The sequence below is a fragment of the Melanaphis sacchari genome, unplaced genomic scaffold, assembly GCF_002803265.2.
Source record: "Melanaphis sacchari strain LSU unplaced genomic scaffold, SCAv2.0 Contig59_pilon_pilon, whole genome shotgun sequence".
Lineage (NCBI taxonomy): Eukaryota > Metazoa > Arthropoda > Insecta > Hemiptera > Aphididae > Melanaphis > Melanaphis sacchari.
The window spans coordinates 598,433-618,966 of NW_020271423.1; the positions used below are offsets into that span (position 1 = coordinate 598,433).

Consider the following 20,534-nt stretch of genomic DNA (forward strand, 5'->3'; position numbering starts at 1 on the left):
GTTACATTGTTATTATAGATATGCTACCCATAGCAAATTAAATTGTATTTAAATAGGTATGTAACATGACATTTTCAATATTTATATTTATTTACAAACTTTTATGATATTTTTTAATAGGTAATTTTTATCATGAAGCTACACTTTCAATGTCCAAAGATTATTTTAATCAATTTCCATAACAGTGAATGTCTGAACAGGTATAATAAGTTGTTTTGCAGTTCTAATATTTACTGGTTCTGTTCTATTAAAATTAGCTATTACAATGACAATATATTATAAGTTATAACCAGGGGCATATTTAAAGGGGGCACATAAGGTTTGTGTCTCCTCCATTTATCTATTTTATACTTTCGTATTACTGAGAGTATTGACCTACCTTACTGACATTACAAATTATTATAAATTCCATGAATTTTACACTATCCTTATCAAGGAAACTGCTGTCTCCAACTTTTGATATATCTGAAGTACAATCTTTAGTACAATCTGTCTTAACTGTTTTGACAAATCAATGTAACAAAACTAACTTTAAAGATGATTTTAAGAAACCTTAAGATTTAGCTAATGAATTTAACATAGAAGTCAAGATACCACAAATAGCAAATAAATAGAGTAACCGCTTAAATATTTCATCAAAATCAAATACACCTGAGAGTTATTGTATAGTGTCTGTTTTTATACATACTTAGATTCATTGTCAACTGCAATTAAATACAGATTTGAAATTTAAAAAAATGGTAAAATATTAAATTTAAAAGGCTTCATACTAAGTATTGTAACAATATTGGCATTTCAAAAAAGTTAGATGCAGCTTTACAATTGATTTACCAAGTACTTTCAATGAATTAGAAGGTGAATGTAATATGAAAAGAAAAAAAAACAGTAGATGAATTTCCATCCACTGAATTGAAAGCAATATTTTTATCACTTACAGATTTTTATGGAAACATTAAAAGGCTTTTAATATTATTTATAACCATTTTTTTAACTATTTGCATATCCAAAAGGTCATTTTCTTTACTTAAGTTAATTAAAACTTGCTTAAGATAAACTATGAGAGAAGACCGATAGAATGGATTAGGATTGATCAATGTAGGTACATTCAGAAATAATTATTATAAAACTTGAAGAAGTAGTTGATATATATGCTAATAAACATCCCAAACGCTTTCATTTTTTATAACTATATAAATTTGATTTAAAAATATGTTTTATTAATTATTTTACTGATTAAATATTATGTGTTTATCAAACACGTGTAATTTAGTTATTTGGTTATAAATTCTGATATTATTTTGGGATGGAAAATATGAGTTATAACTGTTATAAGGTATAGCTATATGTATAATTTGAATTTTTTGTTTGTACTCTTCCAGCTGACATTTCTAAATGCTCTCCTGGTTATAACCTATTTTTTGACAAACTGAAGTTTTGATTAAAAGTACAAAATAGTTATAATGCAATTTAATAGTTAAATATTTCACAAGACATATAGTTTTATAATAATATTTATTACTTATTATTTATAACACATAAGCTACTCATAATTTAATCTTTAAAATTTAATTAAATAAAATGTCCATATAAATAGGTATCTAAATTAAAAACTTAAACATTTTTTGTCTGTTAATTTTTATTAAAGTGGAATAAACATAATATTTCTGACCTTGAAGAAAGGAGAACAATTAAGGACAGTTATACCTATGTGGCTAAGTATGAGTATTTCAACAGTTCATTGTTAACACTTAAAAAAAATAAAAATAATTTAAGTTCTTAGTAATCCATTTGGTGTTGAACAATTATTATTTGTTACAGTAAAGTTTCAATAAAAGGATAACTAAAATATAGATCACTAACAATTGTCATGTTATTATCAGATATTATTTTAAAAAGCAATCAATAATTAAATTTGCTAGTTAAATAAATCAAATTTATCCTAACTTAAATTCATAACTTGTTGATTTTACTAAAATCCTCAAATACAATATATTTAACTTTTTTTTATTATTTATAAAACAAGTTTCATTGTTTTTGATATCGCAACTCACAGATTTTGTGTCTTTGTCATTTTAATAAGTACAACAATAACAAAATTAAATAACAATTTGGACATAATTTATTTCAATTTAACTTTATTTTAACTAATTAACAGCATAATAGGGCTTGAAGTTGAATTATATATATATTTTTTCATTTGTTCTAATAAATGTTGCACAAGTCTATGAAAATTTAATTCGTGGAATCTAATAATACAATTTTTATTTTGTATTTTTTGAAAAGTGTTTTTAGTAATTTAATACATTTTAATACTTTCTAATACAATGTATAGCATTTTGATTATTTTTAGAAAATTTAGTACACAAAATACATGATATAAATTATATATTTTTATATGTTAGATATATGACTATAATTGTTGAATGTTGAAGTATACTAAAATGTATAGTGAATGTGGCTGAAATAACTCTTTAGTAAATGTTGACGACCATGCTTTAATTCTGAGAAACTACCAATATAAAGATGTTTGATTAATATTTTTGAACTTTTAATCAGTATTTACACTATAGTTTAGTTTGATTTTTATCATCATTCAATCATGATAGTATCCAATTATTATGTGACATCCAATTATGTTTTACACTTTACACTAATAGCTACAATATTATGTATGCCTGCATAACGGTATTTAAATGTGAATGTTCGATTTCTTAAAAAATTTAGATTAAATTGAAATTAAATAAAAACTTGAAGATAATTGTTTTGTTATTTAAACGATTAAAAACAAATTAAATGTTAAAGAAAAGTAGTAAGTGCTGTCGAATAGAAGTTGTTAAGAGCGAGCTAGTTAAATATATTGAAATAGTTTTAATGTCATAAGATAATGAGCAACTAATCACTCAGCATTTGTTTAATTAAAAGCAGGTGAGGCTAACAAAAGGTATGAGTGTATATTATGAGCCATATGCACTCTATCAGTAATATTACAAATCCAGTCATCTTTCAATTGATAGAATAATAATTATAATTTAATTAATTTCATTAAAAAACTCAGTAAAAATGATTTTGTTTTATTAGTGCACGTAAACAGTTGATTTTTAAAAATATATAATATACATGGTTACAGTTTACTTAACAATGTTATTTTATTTTTGATATTGAAAATCAGAAAATTATAAACGCGGAACATTACATGGTCAGTCATTCATCTTATATATTTATTTTTTAATTTTAAATTTGTATTCATGATTATTTTATTTTTCACTTGGTCAATTTTATATGACTACATCAAAACATAATTCCCAACATACTAAAAAAAAATTATTGTTACAAACATTTAAAAAAAATCCACTTTTATCATTTTAAAGTTTTCCTCTTCTACTAAGTATTAAAACAAAAGTTGACATTTATAAAAAAATGAATTATCATATCTAATATATTGTTTTTTTTTTTTAAATTAAATTAATTTATAGAATTTGTATAATAAAATAATATTTTATTTAATAATATTACATTATTATTATTTATTTTATTGATTTTTAGATAGTATTTAAAACATTATCAGCTGATCAAAATTATATAAAAGCTTTTTTTTTTTAATCTTAAAACAGTGGTAGCCGTTAAAAAAATATTTTTAAAACTATGACTGTTAAATATATATCTAAGATATTTATTTATGTTATCATTAAATTAATATATAATACAAAACTTATTGATAATAATAAAAATAAATAAGATTGGCAATACAATATTACAGTCTTAAATTATACTTATAAAAAAAGGTATTAAAATAAAATATCAATATCAATTAATTAACTAAATTATTAATACTTGATAAAACAGTAGTACTAATGTATGGAATCACTAGAATTTATAAAAATTTATATTTAATAAAAAGATAAATAAGGTAAAGTACAATTAAAGAATATGATAACTACTGGTATCATTGTGTACCTATTTTAGTTTAACACTTAAATAGATCATATTAGCTTTATATTACAATATTATATCTATAAACTTTTCAATAATTTGGATAGTACCCAAGGTATTAATATGTTCTTATCAATATTAAAGCATGTTTTTTAATTATAACATAGGTAATGTAAATAATGTTATCAATGATAGTATATTTATACAGCAATAAATAAGGAAGGTAAAAAAAAAAAAAATTGTTTGGTTAAATCTAATCAAATATGAATGCAACGTTAAAGACAAAATAATCAGTCAAGTACGACAAATATTATTCCATTCACTTAATTCTAACTTGATTCTTATAGAAATAAATTCTTATTAAATGATTAACAAACTAATAATAAACTAAATATAAAAAAAACAAAATTATAATTCATATTTGTATATTTAACTGTTTTGATATTTTAATTTTAGATCAGTTCATCTTTTATAAATGCTATATGAATATTTGCATATATGCAAATACTGGTTCAAAACAAACTAAACATTGTTTAACTTTTGAGGTACATTTATAACAGGTAGATATGTGTCTACACGGTAAAAGAACAGCTTGCATTTCTTCTTTACAACAAATCTTACAAAGAACTGGATCAATTAATTCATTTGCATTCTCTGATCCATTATTTTCTAGACTAAATTGTTTGAGGTTAGTAACATAAATGCCAACTCTCATAGTCATAGTAAATGGCTGTCTGCATATAGCACATAGATCAAGTGTTACTGCACATTGGATACATGCAATAACATGACGACAAGGCATAAAAATTACTTCCAATTTTTCTTTAAAGCAAATTTTACATAAGACTGAATCAGGTATTAATGACTCCTGCCGACTTAAACGTATAATGGTCACAGGTTCTACAAAGTCTGAGAATGTATTACTTTCCACTGATGTTTCCAAATTCCTGAAAAAAAAAAATTAAATTAAAAATTATTATCAATAATATATTAGGATAAATGTTTTAGATGAATCCAGTTATTTTATATGTAATTCAAATATATACATGTATTTTTAATTGCATATCTTTGAAATTAGTTGTTTGTAAAATTGTGTTTTAAATAATTGAAATCTGAGTATATAATTGGTTTAATATTATCAAGAATATAATTAAATACATCATGAAATAAACACACTGATTCTTACATATAAATATTGTTTAGTCTATTTTAAACAGCATTTTTTTTTAATTAAAATAATCTGACATTAAATACTCGATCTTCAATAATTTATAATTGCTTTGTTAAATAAAATCCAACTAAATTCATCAAACTTAAATAGTTCAATAAATTAAGAAAAGCATTATTTTCACAAGTATATAAAACAATTATGATCATAAAAAAGTAAAAATTCTAATTTCTATTACAAGTACCAAACATTTTAAAAAATATATATTTTATAAAGACTATTAAATTTTAATTTTTGATCTTTAACAATGATTATTAGTCAAAATTTGATTACCTGAATATTTAAAATTTATTTTTTACTCAATTACTCACAGATTACATAAATTAAATAAATTTGTAGCTCAGCTTAAATTAATTAAAATAAGTATTTATAAACAATATAAAAAAGTTTATAGTATTATTAATATAAAATAAAAGAAAGACAATTAAATTGCTCATATAATAAATATTTTATTAAAAGTTATAAGACTATACTTATTATCGTTTTTATCGACTACTTAGTGAATTTGTAGCAATATAAACTTGAAAATAAGACTAAATATTTATACTAACATCTTCAAGATATTCTATTTTAATTCTTGATTTGCATATGTATAATAACATTTTTGTTAATGAGTAGAAGAGCTTCATAAAAATTTAGAATGTCATACATTACAGTAACATACTTCATGATGACCTCTAGTCAAACTTTACTATACTGTAGCAGATCGACTGGTTTTTTTGTTTTCAATTTTTTTTGTTAATTTTAAGTGTAAATCACATTTTTCTACATATTTGTATATGTTACCGGCAAAATAGTTAATATAAATACTCAATACATTTTCAAGGAATTCTATAAAATCCTTGAATTTTTTTGCAATATTTTAAATTTGAATGGTAATCTATATTATGCTTAGGTATTCTATACATTCCTAGGATTTCTATAAAACGCCTATACTATGTTAGGTAATGTGTTAAATCAAAATATGTTTATTATTATTTATTTATTGTAGCATATAGTTGATGCATGAAATTTATAACTACATAAAACATTATTTTTTACACACAGGCATTTTTTAGATTGACATTTTCAATTTATCATTCAATAAATTAATAATATTTTTCAACTTTTTTCAACTTTTCTTTAGTTCAACATTAAAACGTTCAGACATTTTAATGTATCTTAATATGATAAACACTTTTACAAAAATGAAAAGAAATAATATTTTTAAAGACGTATATTGAATTGTCTTGTATACATGAATAACATGATGAGCTAATAATAACTATAATACATCGCACACATGTTGTATGTATTAGCATAATTGTCAAGATAAACATAAATCGTTGATTACAGAGGTACATTAGGTACAAATCTAAGTTTTATACTAATTATATATACTTTTCCTGCTTGAGGTTAGGTGATTTATAGAATACCTAAGATTTCTATACAATACCGGATTCAATACATTGCCGGTAACACATACAAATTGAGATTTTGAAAAAATCTATTTTATTTATTTTTTTTTTTTTTTTCATAATATAGTTAATGAAAATATTAAGTGTCTAAGTTATTATGTCATTAATTTATACAAAAATAGTATTACTACATTTGATAACTATATATATATAAAGTAATAAAAAAAAAAGTAATTATTATTTAAATAATGCATTAAACACTTATTAAACATACTGCAAGTCAAGAATTTAAAGTGAAGAGAAGCAGCAATCATCTTTAAGTACTCATTTTATATTTTAATAACTTGTTCTTCATAGTAAATAATCAAGTTTCAATTAAGCTACAAATTGAATTAATAACAAACCTCATTGTATCACTGTCAACAGCAAGATGTCTATGAATGGTAAATAACTTATTCAATTCCTGTAAAAGTAATTATTCATATTTTTAGAAATAACTTAAAAAATCGTTAAAATATACTAACCTCTAGGTTAATTCGTAAACTATAGTTTACTTCACCACCAACTTCTTCTACAAAACGTTTGCCTTTACTTAAAAGAACGTAACTGCAAAGTGGTGACCAACGGGCATGTTCAACCCATGGATCATCATCAACTTCCCAATCCATCAGACCCTGATTACAGCAGAAACATATCATCCTGTCTTTTTCACCTAAAGTTGAAAAATTTATTAAAAATACTTGATCATTTAAATAGATTATATTTCAAAATTTACCAATGTAGAATAATCCAGCTTTACAAAAAGTTAAAACATCATGGTTTAGTTCTTTTGTGAATGTTTCAAATGTTTTCATACGAGATTCCAAAGATGTCAATGCTTTATAATTTGAGCGAACTTTCATATTTGCATCTGTCACAATACCAACGGAACATAAGAAATTCTGAACATAAGCATTCATAACATCAGATTTATGATCACACAAATTAAAATCTGTAAAAATAAATTGTCATTAGTCAAATTATATTTTAATAAATATACACTGATTTAATTCAAAATATAAATACAATGAATATTAAAAATTATAATGTAATTTAAAAATGATTACCTTGTTTTTCTTTAAAATATTGACATTGTGGAGATATTAGTTTATGTTCAATATACGGATCGTCGTTTTTTCCCCAATATCCAAATTCAATTCGGCAGTATAAACATTTAACTTTATCTTGTACGCCTGTATAATAAAATCCAGCTCTAGCCAATTTATCAGGTGTAATTAATTTTAATGGCCATTTTTTAAAAGTTTTTAGACGATTTTCATAAATTTTCATATCACAGGTAGAAATGGTAGACTCTGATGATTTTGTAATGCTTTTAGAACTTTGAGAAGGTACAACAGGTTTATGACTTGGAGATGGAATAATCTGTAAACAAAAAAAGATTACAAAATTACAAAAATAAATTATGATATAGGATTGTAAATTAAGCTATGCGCAACACACAATTTATTGTTATAATATAAGTCATAAATGGTTATATAGTATACATACAAGAGCATATTTGAAAAGTAGATTACATCATTTAATGTAAAATGAATCAAAAATATATAATTCTCAATGATATCGATTAATGTTGTGTTTAATATTTAAAGATGTAATTAAGGTTAATATTACATACTTAGTACTGTGAATCAAAATATCTATAATATATTAATTTGATAAGTAAAACGTGTAACTATTCATATGTGTGACTACTACTATTGAACATCAAAGTTCAAAATATTTATGATTTATTGTTATCTTTCTAACATTTTATGAAGTGATATTAAATTATTTAAATAGTATAGGAATTAAAAGTAACTAATAGTGAACAATATAGCTACTATATCAGGTATAAGTTATTAAAAGTAAAAGTACTAAATTTAATGAATGACTGAAATATCTGTTATTTATTTTAACAATTGTTGCATACAAATTTGCAATATCACTATATCAATAATGATAATGTTTGGCTTAATTAATAAATAAAAATATGTTTATCCAGTTACAAGTTTAGAATGAAAAGCAATCGTTAAATTAATTAGTTGTCCTAATAACGACAATGGCAATACAAGGTCGACAACTAGTAACTTAAGAGCATAGCATATGTCGCGGATTCAAAATAATTCATAATTACAATAAGTTGAATACAGCACCTGATCATATTAGTCTTTAAGTTCAGTTACGTAAACAATCGTAGCTTATCGACAAATGATTTGAAAAACAGTAAATCTAACTCCGTTACTAGCATTACCATTTCAATTATGACAAACATTGCTGTCGGAAGCAAGAGGAAACCGGGGTCCCGCAGTCGCGATTGAACTGAACGCGAAAAACGATTAGGTCGTGAGAGCGACACACAATCGGCGAGAATAATATAAAAATTTTAATTGTAAGAAAGACGAGACGACAATAGCAACAACGAAGACGACGACGGCAGTCATACATAACGCAAACCGTGAATAATATTATAAGATAAACTTTGCCAACTACGCATTCCAACTTACAGCAGTGATTTCGGCGGTGTGGTCATTGCCGACTTCGTTGTCGTCGCCGCCATCGTTTTCGATGACGATCTGGTCTTCAGCGCCGACATCGTTGTTGCACCGGGCGGGCGGGCCGTTCGGCGGCGGGACACGTTCAGAGCCGTTGTCCATTGTGGCAGCCAGCGACGAACGATGAGCGACGGTGACAACAACGGTCAAATAGAAAAATAAAATAATCTAACGGCGACGGCGACACGACAACGACTAACGAGTCCGTGACAAGGGCGCGTCGGTGTGTATGGCGTCAGTCCGGCGGTCTCGTGCTGGGGCGCTGATTACGTACGGGCGGGTTGAGTACGGCACCAGAGTTCAGCGCCGCACAACAGGAAACGTTTGCTAACGAGGCGGTCCGGAGCCAAACGTTTCGTTGTTGCCGTTCGTGCGTTGATAAGTGATAACACGAAGGTACGATTACACGTCGAGTCACGACGAATAATGTACGACAATAATAGCCACAATTAATAATAATAATTGTAGTAAAATCGTAATAAATATTTTTGTAAATACCGTAAAACATCCACCGTCAGTTTTTGAAATACAACAAAATATCAAAAATTGTTTGGAGGAGAAATAAGTGTTTCACGGATAAATATCGTGAATATCGAATGTCGTAAACATTTCAAGTTAAAAATGCTCATGATAAAAAAATAATTTAGCTTTCCGGCAAATATTTTTTTATTTAAATAGGTTGAAAAATTAATAAGGAACTTTATACAGAATTTTTAAATCTTAGGTATCTATTTTTATTTTTTATTATAAAATAATTAACTAATTTTCGCAAATGTTAATAATTTTGTCAAAATTCTAACTTTAAACGCTTATAGAAAAATACTGTGATTACAGGTTTTAATATTTTGTAATTGAGAAATGAACTGCTTACGAGAAGCTTTGTATTAAATTTTTAAGCATTTCTACCCAATAGTTTATAGAATATAAACAGTAAGAATATTTTATCTCAATAAGAAAATAATAATTTAAATATTTAGTAAATATTTCAAGTATCTACAGTTATCCGTTTTCGAGTTACACAAAAATAAAAATACATTTTGTTAAAAATAGGATTTTTATAAAACTTCCCATTTTCCTTAATTTTTTTTTTTTTTTTTGTTTGTCGGATTATAAAATACTATACTAGGAATTTTTAATCTTGACCTCTGTAGAGTATAATATAGATTTAATTTCCTATTCAAAACCACCCTCGAAGTTGAACATCGAAGCATTTGATCGACTAGTTATCATATACACATATACAAAAACAAAAATAAATATGTTTTATTATAAAACCAATACATTCATTACTCTACTTAGAATTTAAAAATTGAAGAAAAACGGCGGTCGCTGACCATCGCCATCATAAATTTTAAGATTTATTTGTTTTAATTCAACAATGAACAAGTCGAATTGTAGGTACATATTTCAAATTTTTACCTTAGCATTTTTATACAATATGATGTAATTTTTAAAATATATTTTGACTTTTTTTGTACTATTATTATAGACTTTAAGTTTACCTATTAAAATTTCAACTCATATAGAAAACAAAAGTTAAACGTCAATTCATTGAAATATTTAAAGATAGTTTACAATTAGAGATTTTGTAAAAATCGCGAAAATTTGTATATTAGCTTGTAGTTAAATATTCATTACATTTTTAATATTTTTATCTAAAATTTAAAAAATTGATATATGATTCCTGATAAGTTTTTATATCTGGAATTAAAAAAAAGTTCGGCATAGTTTCACAAAAGCTTTTTATTAGTATGTGAAGTTTACATTTTGACGGAATTAGATATTTATTACTCTTATAATTTTTTTACTCTCTATAATATCGATAAAAAAAATTTTTCTCATGGTTAACGAACTTTAACATTTATAAGGTTCAACATAAGTTGTTCTTATAACCATTTACAAATATTATAGATATAGCTATTGTAAATAAGCACGATTTGTAAAGTGATTTATTTATTAGATTATATTTAATATCAAAAATGAATAAAAAATTATCTTGGTAATAAATTCAGGCTATATATATGTGGAAAAAAATAAAGGCAATATCTATATTAGCGCTGAAAAGAAAAATGTATCAAGATTTGGTTTATTAGTGATTTTGAATTTTTTATTTTGGTATTTATTAGATTTTTTTGTATAGAATAATACAATTAACTTAAATAATTTTTCGCGCAAAATGTTATCATCAACTAGTTGTACTTATGCAGTTTGTTTTGACATTTTTAATTATGTTGCTGCTGGTAGTGCGCTCAAATGGGTACTTCTAAAATTTGGTTATACTTCAATAAAAATCCATAAAAAGGTTCTAAAAAAAACTGTGTCTTAAGCGCTGCCGCTAGGGTTGCCCAGGGCCCCGCGCCTTACATGGCATTTAATGATTTGTAACCAATAATTTTGTTTTTCAAATTAAAAATACAAGTCCCGTCTGGCGGCTCGTGGGTTTTTAATGAAGTGTACATCCAAAAAATATTTAACCAATATATTATATATATATATATAGGTACTACGAATAATTCGATGAACAATTACAAATTACAATGTCGAAGGAAAACAAAAAGACGATTGTTGCTTTGAATTTACTATAATCATCGACAAACATTATAAACAGCTAATGGGAAATGGGAATATAATAAACGAGTGAGAGTAAAAATAAATTATAATGCTGTCGCGCGACGGCGACGTCAAAAATAATTCGCTGAAAAGTGAAAAGAGTTTAATGGGTTATGTGCACATCAACTCCAATATAAAGCGGATTGCGTGTTTTTCTTGCCCGTGTTATAGTTTATCATATTATTTATAGTTGTCTACTGCTTATCTTGTATGTGCCGAGTGCCCGCAATACTACGAAGAAACAATGTACTTTCTGTTGTCATTAGAGCATTATACGACGATAATTAGATGGTCTAGACGTACGATAGCGAATCAGTTCTCGATGACGCACGCTCGCAGCAATTATATACGTATTCATCATTATTTTTCAGAAATCACTCACTACTAGGTTCGCAACAAATATTATTTACTAAATAATTGTTTCGTCGGTATCTATGTTCTATTTCATTATTTCAGTATTTCACGACTGGAATATTGGCCATGACGCCACGTATATCAATTACAGCTATAAACGTGACCAAGTGTTTAGTGTATACAAACATTGCCAGTTCATGAAGTCTTTTCTAAAAACAAAACTAAAACATTTAACTTGTAAGATATTATGAAAATGTATTTTATTAAGCACATGCGAACAACTATTATAATTACTAACCTCTGACGTACTGTTTCGAAGATACGTTTTTAATTTATCTTTTAAGACTGGAAAACATGAAATAGTTTCATCCGAGTTTTTTAAAAACCCTTTTAGCACCACGGCTTTTTAAAGCAAGTAACATCAATGTATAATGCATACTACTTGCGTCCGAAATTATGATCAGTGGGCGAGTTGCGTCCCTCAAAAAGGGTCATAGCCTTTTTGCGTCGCGGTATATCTTTTTTTATAACCTAAATGCGCTCCGAAAATATCGATATAGTCGATATTAATATGCTAATAAAAAAAAATACATTTATGTTTATTTTAATTTATCATATAAAAGTTTCATAACATCATATCTTCATATGTTTTACATTTTGTCGTTTAGTAAGTAGACACATGTAATACATAATCATTAGTTATGGACAATAAGAAGGTATGTATTAGGACAATTACTTCATAAGAAACAAAGTTTTTTTAGAGTTACGACATTTTCTATTTTGTTTTATTTTAATTATGAATTATGATACAGATAAAAAATTTAAATAATTTAAGTACACAATATTATGATAACTCAATTCTTTAGTAAAATAATGTGACATTATATTTTAATAAGTAACTAAATAAAAAAAATATACGATGTTCCAACCTTTGTTATGAATATAAATCACAATATTTGGTAATATTATTAAATATTGATAGTTAAATAACAATAACAATAAAAAAATGTTAATAAGAGTAACAAGTTTAAAATTAAATATGTCATGTATAAATAGTATGTTAATTAAAAACAAACATAATTTCCTAGTCTTTTAGTATGATAAGTTTAGGCGCAAATCCAAAAGTTCCATCCATATACCATTCTTTAGGTTGACTCAATAAATTTAACATGTTGTCGGTACCAAACATGATAATTCTCTCATTAGTATTTTCAGATTGGTTATTATGAAAAAGAAAAACGTTGACTATTTCATAAAGACTATTCTAATTACTAATAAAGTAACAAAAAAAAGGTATTTTAATTAATGTGCTCTCATTTATTTTGAAAGTAACTTAAAAATCGGTAAATTGTTTTAGTATTGTTATAGTATTAAGTATTTTGTGTTGAATTTAAAATGTGTTTCGGATGGGTGGTGTAAAGATTAAAAATTTAAATAAAACACTACTAAATAGACCAGGGGTTCCCAACCTTTTTATCATCGAGTGCCATCAGACACTTTTATAATCAATACACGTACCACCTCAATTTTAAAACTAAATTAGGAGTCAAATTTTTTTAGCGTATATTTTTATTATTCATTCAATTCTTTACATTTTTATTATTTGATATTTATGAAAGTAAAAAAATCATAATTTTTAGTTAAATCTAAATATTTAAATTTTAAATTACAATTTTCAAATTAATAAAAAAAAATAATAAAATTAAATAAATAAAATTAATGTGATATTTGTTGTTGTTTATTTTTCACAAGGTCATCAATATACCATATTATATAAAATATAATATAAATAACACAAACGTTAAAACACTTAAAACTATAAGAATGCGCTTTATCGATAAGAATAGATTATCTAAAATTCTAAATTGCTACGATTACAAACCCCATGTTATCGACATTAAATTTATTTTGATAAAATAATAATTTTATAAAATTAGCTAATATCAAATAAACTAAACTAAATAATATTGAATGCAAATAGTAATAAAAAAATTTCTTCGCGTACCACCTACGAGCCTTCCGCGTACCACTAGTGGTACGCGTACCACGGGTTGGGAACCTCTGAAATAGACCATAACATTTTTATTTTAAAATTATAATTTATTATTATTATACACTTTTACATTGCATATTATTTAAATTTATATTTTAATTGTTTATACCCATGTCCCCTTCCCAAATTTGCCTATTTTTCTAAATGTGCATATTTAGAAAAGACTAATTCAAGCTATGACAAATGTTTCATGTTTATAGACATGTATTAAAGGCATACTGCTATGTATGTTAAATATAGAAAAAACAATAATATTCCATTTTTGACAAAAAATAACACGTTACAACAACACTACCTATACAAACTTATAAGTTATATGCCTATATAAAATAATATAAATACTAAAACTAAGTCCATTCTTCTTGACAATACATCACAGAACGTAATTGATGCATTACATTATTAATTGTTTAAAGTGTTTATAGTTTATACTGATTTAAGATTTTATTTGTTTAATAATGAATCGTAAGACAAATTATATTTGGGCTCATTTCACCGTTATTGACAATACTGTATTTGCAAAATGTAATATTTGTAAAAAAAAAAACATTCATTTAAAACAAGTGTCACAAATTTAAAATCGCATTATTCGACTAATCATTGAATACGAATAAATACAACAAGACAGGTATGTTTATTTTAAAATTTTAAATAAAATAAATTAGGTATACTCAAAAATAATAAAAGCATATTTTCTGTAGACCAATAATGTTAGTGAAGAAACAGTTGATGATCCTGACCAAATTTCTTTTCATCAATTAGGGTAATTGATCAATTATCCTCAACTTGAACCTCTCAATATCTTACTCCAACAACATATAATATTAATAACACATTTGTAATTCAAAATCCAATAGTAAACACTCCTAAAAAAATACAAACCAACATTTCAGAATACACAACAAGAAAAATTCCAATTAATAAGAAAAATAAAATTGACCAAGCTCTTGTAAAAATGATAATAAAAGATTTTCAACCTTTTAAAATAGTTGAAGACGAAGGCTTCAAAAATTTGGTCCATGAGTTAAATCCTTCATATCAAATTCCAGACCGGCATAATTATCAAAAGTTCACGTACCAGCTTTATATCAAAAATGTTTGAATGAAATTAAGGATTTTGTTAAGTCTGAAGTTGTTAGTGGTTGTATTACTACGGATTGTTGGACATTCAAAAATAATACAAGTTGGGTATATTGCAATTATATTTCATTTCATTGACGATAAATTTTATTCTAAGATCTGTTTTATTGGGCTGTCATGAGTTCTCTGAAAACCATACAAGTTTAAATTTAAGTGCTAAAATAGATTCAACCTTAAAAGAGTGGAATTTACAAGACAGAATAATTTTAGCAGTGTCAGACAACTCATATTATAATATAAAAAGAGCTTTATCCTGACTTCAATTAAAACATTTGGGATGTTTTGCCCACACGTTAAATTTGATTGTCCAAAGTGTCTTAGTATTAGAATCTAATCTTCTAGAAAAAAAAAAACAACCGTGTCATTTTTCCGTAGAAGTACATCAGCCAATAATAAATTTAATAATTACCAAATTAATATTGAAGCAAAAGTACCAAAGAAAGTACTTCAGAATATCAGTACTCGGTGGAATTCAACATTGTACATGATCGAACGTTTTATTGAACTTGAAGATTCTACTCGTGGAACGCTTGGACTTCTAGACAACGCTCTTGAAGGATTAACAGTTGATGAGTGGAAAATAACAAAAGAGCTTTCTGTAGTGTTACGTCCTTTCGAAGAAGCAACAAAAACTATAAGTGGGGATAAACATATGACTGCATCAATTATTATTGTACTATCACAAGGACTTAAAAATATATGTGATGAACTAATTAAGCAAAATTATGATCTTAGAGTTAATAACGTCATAAACAAATTACTCTCTGGTATGCAAGAAAAGGATCGCCGCTGGGGTCACATTTCTAATAGTAAAACTTTAGTCCACTGTACATTTCTTGATCCACATTTCAAAAATGTACCGTTTACAGAGAGTCATCAAGAACAAATAAAAAATGATATTATAAAATTGACTACATCTATATTAAGAAAAAACAGTAGAATTCTGATGCTACCTATAACAGGAGTACCTACAGATAAGCAACGCTATAGGCAAAAAGATATGTAAAGTGTCCAAACAAATATTTTGCAGATGTCAAATTGGGGATGTTAACATATATGCTAATTTTATTCAAGTAGAGAATTTGAACGAGAGAGGCATCATAGGAACCGACGTACTTAATAAATATAACGCACAAATCAATTTCAACGACCAAAACATCAGATGGGTCATTGAAAAAGAAACTTATATAACTTCATTTGCCAAAGTTAGATCGAAAAACATAGCTGAAGATGGACAAATGCATAAAATTCGGATAACTGACTGCCACGAAGAGGAAGATCAAAGCATCAGTGATCAGAAAAACAAACAGTTCGCCGAATTAATAAATAAATATAGACATATATTTTCACCTGATCCAGGGAAGATTAAAAAATACCAATGTCACATTCGAGTAACCAAAAGAGAACCAATATATCAACAACCTTATCTGATACCTGTATCAAAACTCACAAAGATGGATCAAGAAATACAAAGAATGTTAGACCTAGGAGTCATAGAAAAATCTAGCAATATTATAGTAGTATAATATTATTAATATTTATACATTTATATTTAAATAATTCTCACCTATAACACTCCCAATTATCAATATCCTCACTAACACCCCAACAATCAACCACATTCTTACGAATAACATACTTACGAATTTTATCTCTCGTCCCTATCGTTTCCCCGTATAATCCGTAAATACGCCACAACAGTTATCCAAAATTACTTAATTTCGCATTATTCGAATCGTTAATTATATTATAACACTTTCTCTTTTGAACGTTCGGATAACTTGGTCTACCCCTCACTATAGGATATTCTATGAAATAACTCGTATTGTATTTGTAACTACGTCCTTGTATAATTATTAAAATATTAAAAACCATTTATTGATAAATATCAGTCCTAGTATTTTTATTCAAATAATAAAATCATCAACATAATTTTTATATATAGGTGTATTATTAGTTAATATCATAATTATTATAAAAAGTAACATACGCTGTTGACATATCATATGGTTCAAATCTTGTGAAGTACCTGACGAAGAACTAAGACATAGCGACTGTGTACTCAAAAGTGACATAAGGTTATGACTTTGTTGAGAAGGCATTTGAAACAAAACTTGAGCGTGTTGCGCAGTTGGCTCGCAATATTTATGTTCCAGTTTGATTCTAATGATAGAATTTGTAATTTAGCTTTTGTTTTACCTCTGGCTGGTAGTTTCTTCACAAATATCGCCATACTTTTAAAAAATAAATCAATTTTACATCGGCTTTCTTATTTGAAAGGTCTTCATTTTGAGTTTGTACTCTGTTTATTATAGCTGTTTGTACGTTACTCAGACACTGTTAGTTGTAGACAGTGATCGGTTGGCGATTATATAATTAAGTGGACTGTAAATTTAAGCTGATCTGGAGAAAAAAACATAAACAGTTGTGTATAAACAATATGACATATAATAGAAAAATAATAAAATAATAACAACAAAGTTGGCCCTACAGTGGCACAACTAACAATATAATAACATAATTCGCAATACAATGACTTTTACCTTCTCAACTACACCACACACAAATTGGTTCTACCCACGCGACCGAGCCGAAGCTTGTAAGTATACAAATAATACAATAAAAAGAACCAGTTGGCTCCGTACTCGTACGATTGTGTGAGTGTAGTTGTGACGAACAATTCACGATACATGACGACTAAAACAATATGAACACTAATCGCCGTCTGGTATGACACAAACTCTATAACCTGTGGATCCAAACGGGACAATGAAAAACTGGCTACGAGGTTATACCAACTCAAATCACACTATTCTACAAAATGAAATAAATATTAATACAAATTGGTAATTACAAGTGATGATACCAACGTATAGTAGATTCACACAAAACAATTGAAGACATTGAGCTGGATGAAAGATTCATAAATCTGGTCTCGACGACAACATAGAGTTATATACAAACAACGCGGAGGTAGAGATAAAAGTTGACGCGGTCCTACACCGCGGGGGGTAACCCAACTTTTTCTTTTCCTGATCAAATCGACGACACCGCGGTGTAATGAATCAAAAATAAGCTTGGCCAGAGCTATTGATGAAACTTTACCTTATAATAATATATTAACTTTTTAGATGTTATAGTTAGGTTTTATTAAACATAAACGATGAAGTTAAGAATGTTGACGTTCTTTTACCTCTCCGTCTATTATTTGTTAAAACTTATATATTATTACGATTTATTCGGAATAGCAGATATAGATTTATTAATATAGATTATGTTTACCTTCCTTGGAACACCGGAGTCAACGTTTATTATTTTTACTTTTAATGGTGATATTCCTTCCATGCTTAACGTACTGAAGTATAAATATTTAGATATATTTTCTTACCTGATGGATGTTGAAATTGGATACTTTAATAATTAAAATGATAATTGAACATGCATTAAATAAATAAAATAAGAATAATAATTTGATTAAGTTTTATAACATTAATTTAAACTTCACAACAAGTAAAAGATCAATTTGGATTGTTGAATTAATCCTTTGTAGACCAACCTTAAATGGTGATAGAAATTTGTTGTTTTCTTGCGCCATTATAAATTATTATTTTTTTGATGAAATCAGAAATTATAAAATTTCAAATTAGTGGTTTTTTAATATATTTATAAGGAGAGGGACAAATAAGTCCCATTGGTCATTTAAGGACTGTACTTAAAAGTCTCTATGGTCCGTTACAACACAACTATTTTCTTATATCCAATGGTAAATAAGTAATAATTAGCTTAAATTTATTTAATTAATTAATTAAAAATATAATGACCATGTAAAAATGAATAAAAATACAAACTAAAAGAAAATAATTATAGTATCAAAAAATGAATGGTCAATTTTTTAATATTGTAGACTCAAGTTAGAATATGGAGTGGTTACCGTTCAATATTATAAATGTATAACTCATAATTTATTATATAATAAGATATTTATTATTTAAATTATTATAAAATTTAAAACATAGTTATAAACGTAAATAAAACATATAACATAATAATAATATTAAAAAAAAAAAAAAATTATAATACTAAATATAGTCACATTATTTTGAGTGGTATTCATTAAAACATGGTTTCTTAACATTTAAACAAAAAAAAAACATTGCAAGTCGAACATTTAGTAAATGGTTTTGATTCTATATTTTTTTTACTGCATACTTCACATCTATCTCTAGTTTTAGTAAAATCTAACTAGTGGGCCCCTAAGTTCCCTAACCTCACATCTGAAGTTGTAGAAAATAATATCAAAAATTATTTTTACACCTAAATCATTACTTGTTGACCAATAATCTTTACAGGGTGGTAATCTATATAACCCATTACAAAATTAATACCAATAAAAGCTTTCAATTCTTCAATTCTTAAATTCAAAGATTTCCCTTGTTGAGTGGCATACAAATTGCACTGTGCTCAAATATTTTCCAAAATAGGGCCACACACTTGAAGAAATACATCAGTTGGATTTACACAGTTGACAAACAATCCATGAATAGGTCCTACATAACAATTTAAATAAAAATTTTACCTTTATATTAAAAATAAGTACCTATATCATTGATTAAACATATATAGATAGCCCACGCAATGATAAATATTGGAAACGCCTAAAACGTCTCAAATGGAGCCAGAACACGATGTAGAGAAGATAAGGTGATACCACTTGTAAATATTCCGGATGCCAATTTGGAAGGCAGTTTGATAGTACCGCGGGAGCGCGATAGGTAGCGCCACCATTCACCCGGAGGCCTGTTTTTCCTTTTTGTTGCACGTAAAATCATGAGGTTTATATAGGATTTAGGCTTTTCTTTATAAAATAATGTAAGATTTTGAAATTAAAACTTACCAAATGTTGAACCTGACTTATAAATAGTTTTATAAATTATATTTCAATATGTTTATGTCAATGGTAAGAACTATTTTCTATAATTAAAATAATGGAATAGGAATACCTACCTTCTATTTACATTTCACTAATATTTATATTTATATTTTTTCAGCCAGAAGTCATGAAACATTAAATTAGTAATATTAAAATATATCAATAACTTATTAACTAATAAATAAACATTTTTTTACATGCTTCTTGTATAATTATTAAATTAATGTAAAACTAACAATTATTAAGTAAGTATAAATAATTATCTAAAAATAAAACTATAATGTGTAGGTAAAATGTAGTA

General features: G+C 26.1%; 1 protein-coding gene across 1 annotated transcript; it reads right to left on the bottom strand.

Annotated features, from left to right (window-relative positions):
- Nucleotides 1-4,350: 4,350 nt before the first annotated feature.
- LOC112600020 (death-associated inhibitor of apoptosis 1-like) lies at nucleotides 4,351-9,404 on the bottom strand. The gene is made up of 6 exons (XM_025347151.1): nucleotides 9,099-9,404; nucleotides 7,662-7,977; nucleotides 7,331-7,546; nucleotides 7,080-7,267; nucleotides 6,960-7,018; nucleotides 4,351-4,877 (listed from the first exon to the last, which is right to left on the bottom strand). The coding sequence occupies exons 1-6, from the start codon at nucleotides 9,246-9,248 to the stop codon at nucleotides 4,409-4,411; spliced, it is 1,398 nt and encodes a 465-aa protein (XP_025202936.1). The 5' UTR covers nucleotides 9,249-9,404; the 3' UTR covers nucleotides 4,351-4,408.
- Nucleotides 9,405-20,534: the final 11,130 nt, after the last annotated feature.

Excerpts from the sequence above, each read along its gene's own strand:
- LOC112600020 (XM_025347151.1), bottom strand. The coding sequence starts at position 9,248 with ATGGACAACGGCTCTGAACGTGTCCCGCCGCCGAACGGCCCGCCCGCC. Across the intron at positions 7,268-7,330 it reads AGCTGGATTATTCTACATTG|GTGAAAAAGACAGGATGATA; the intron begins GTAAATTTTGAA and ends TTTCAACTTTAG. Across the intron at positions 4,878-6,959 it reads GTTGACAGTGATACAATGAG|GAATTTGGAAACATCAGTGG; the intron begins GTTTGTTATTAA and ends TTTTTTTTTCAG.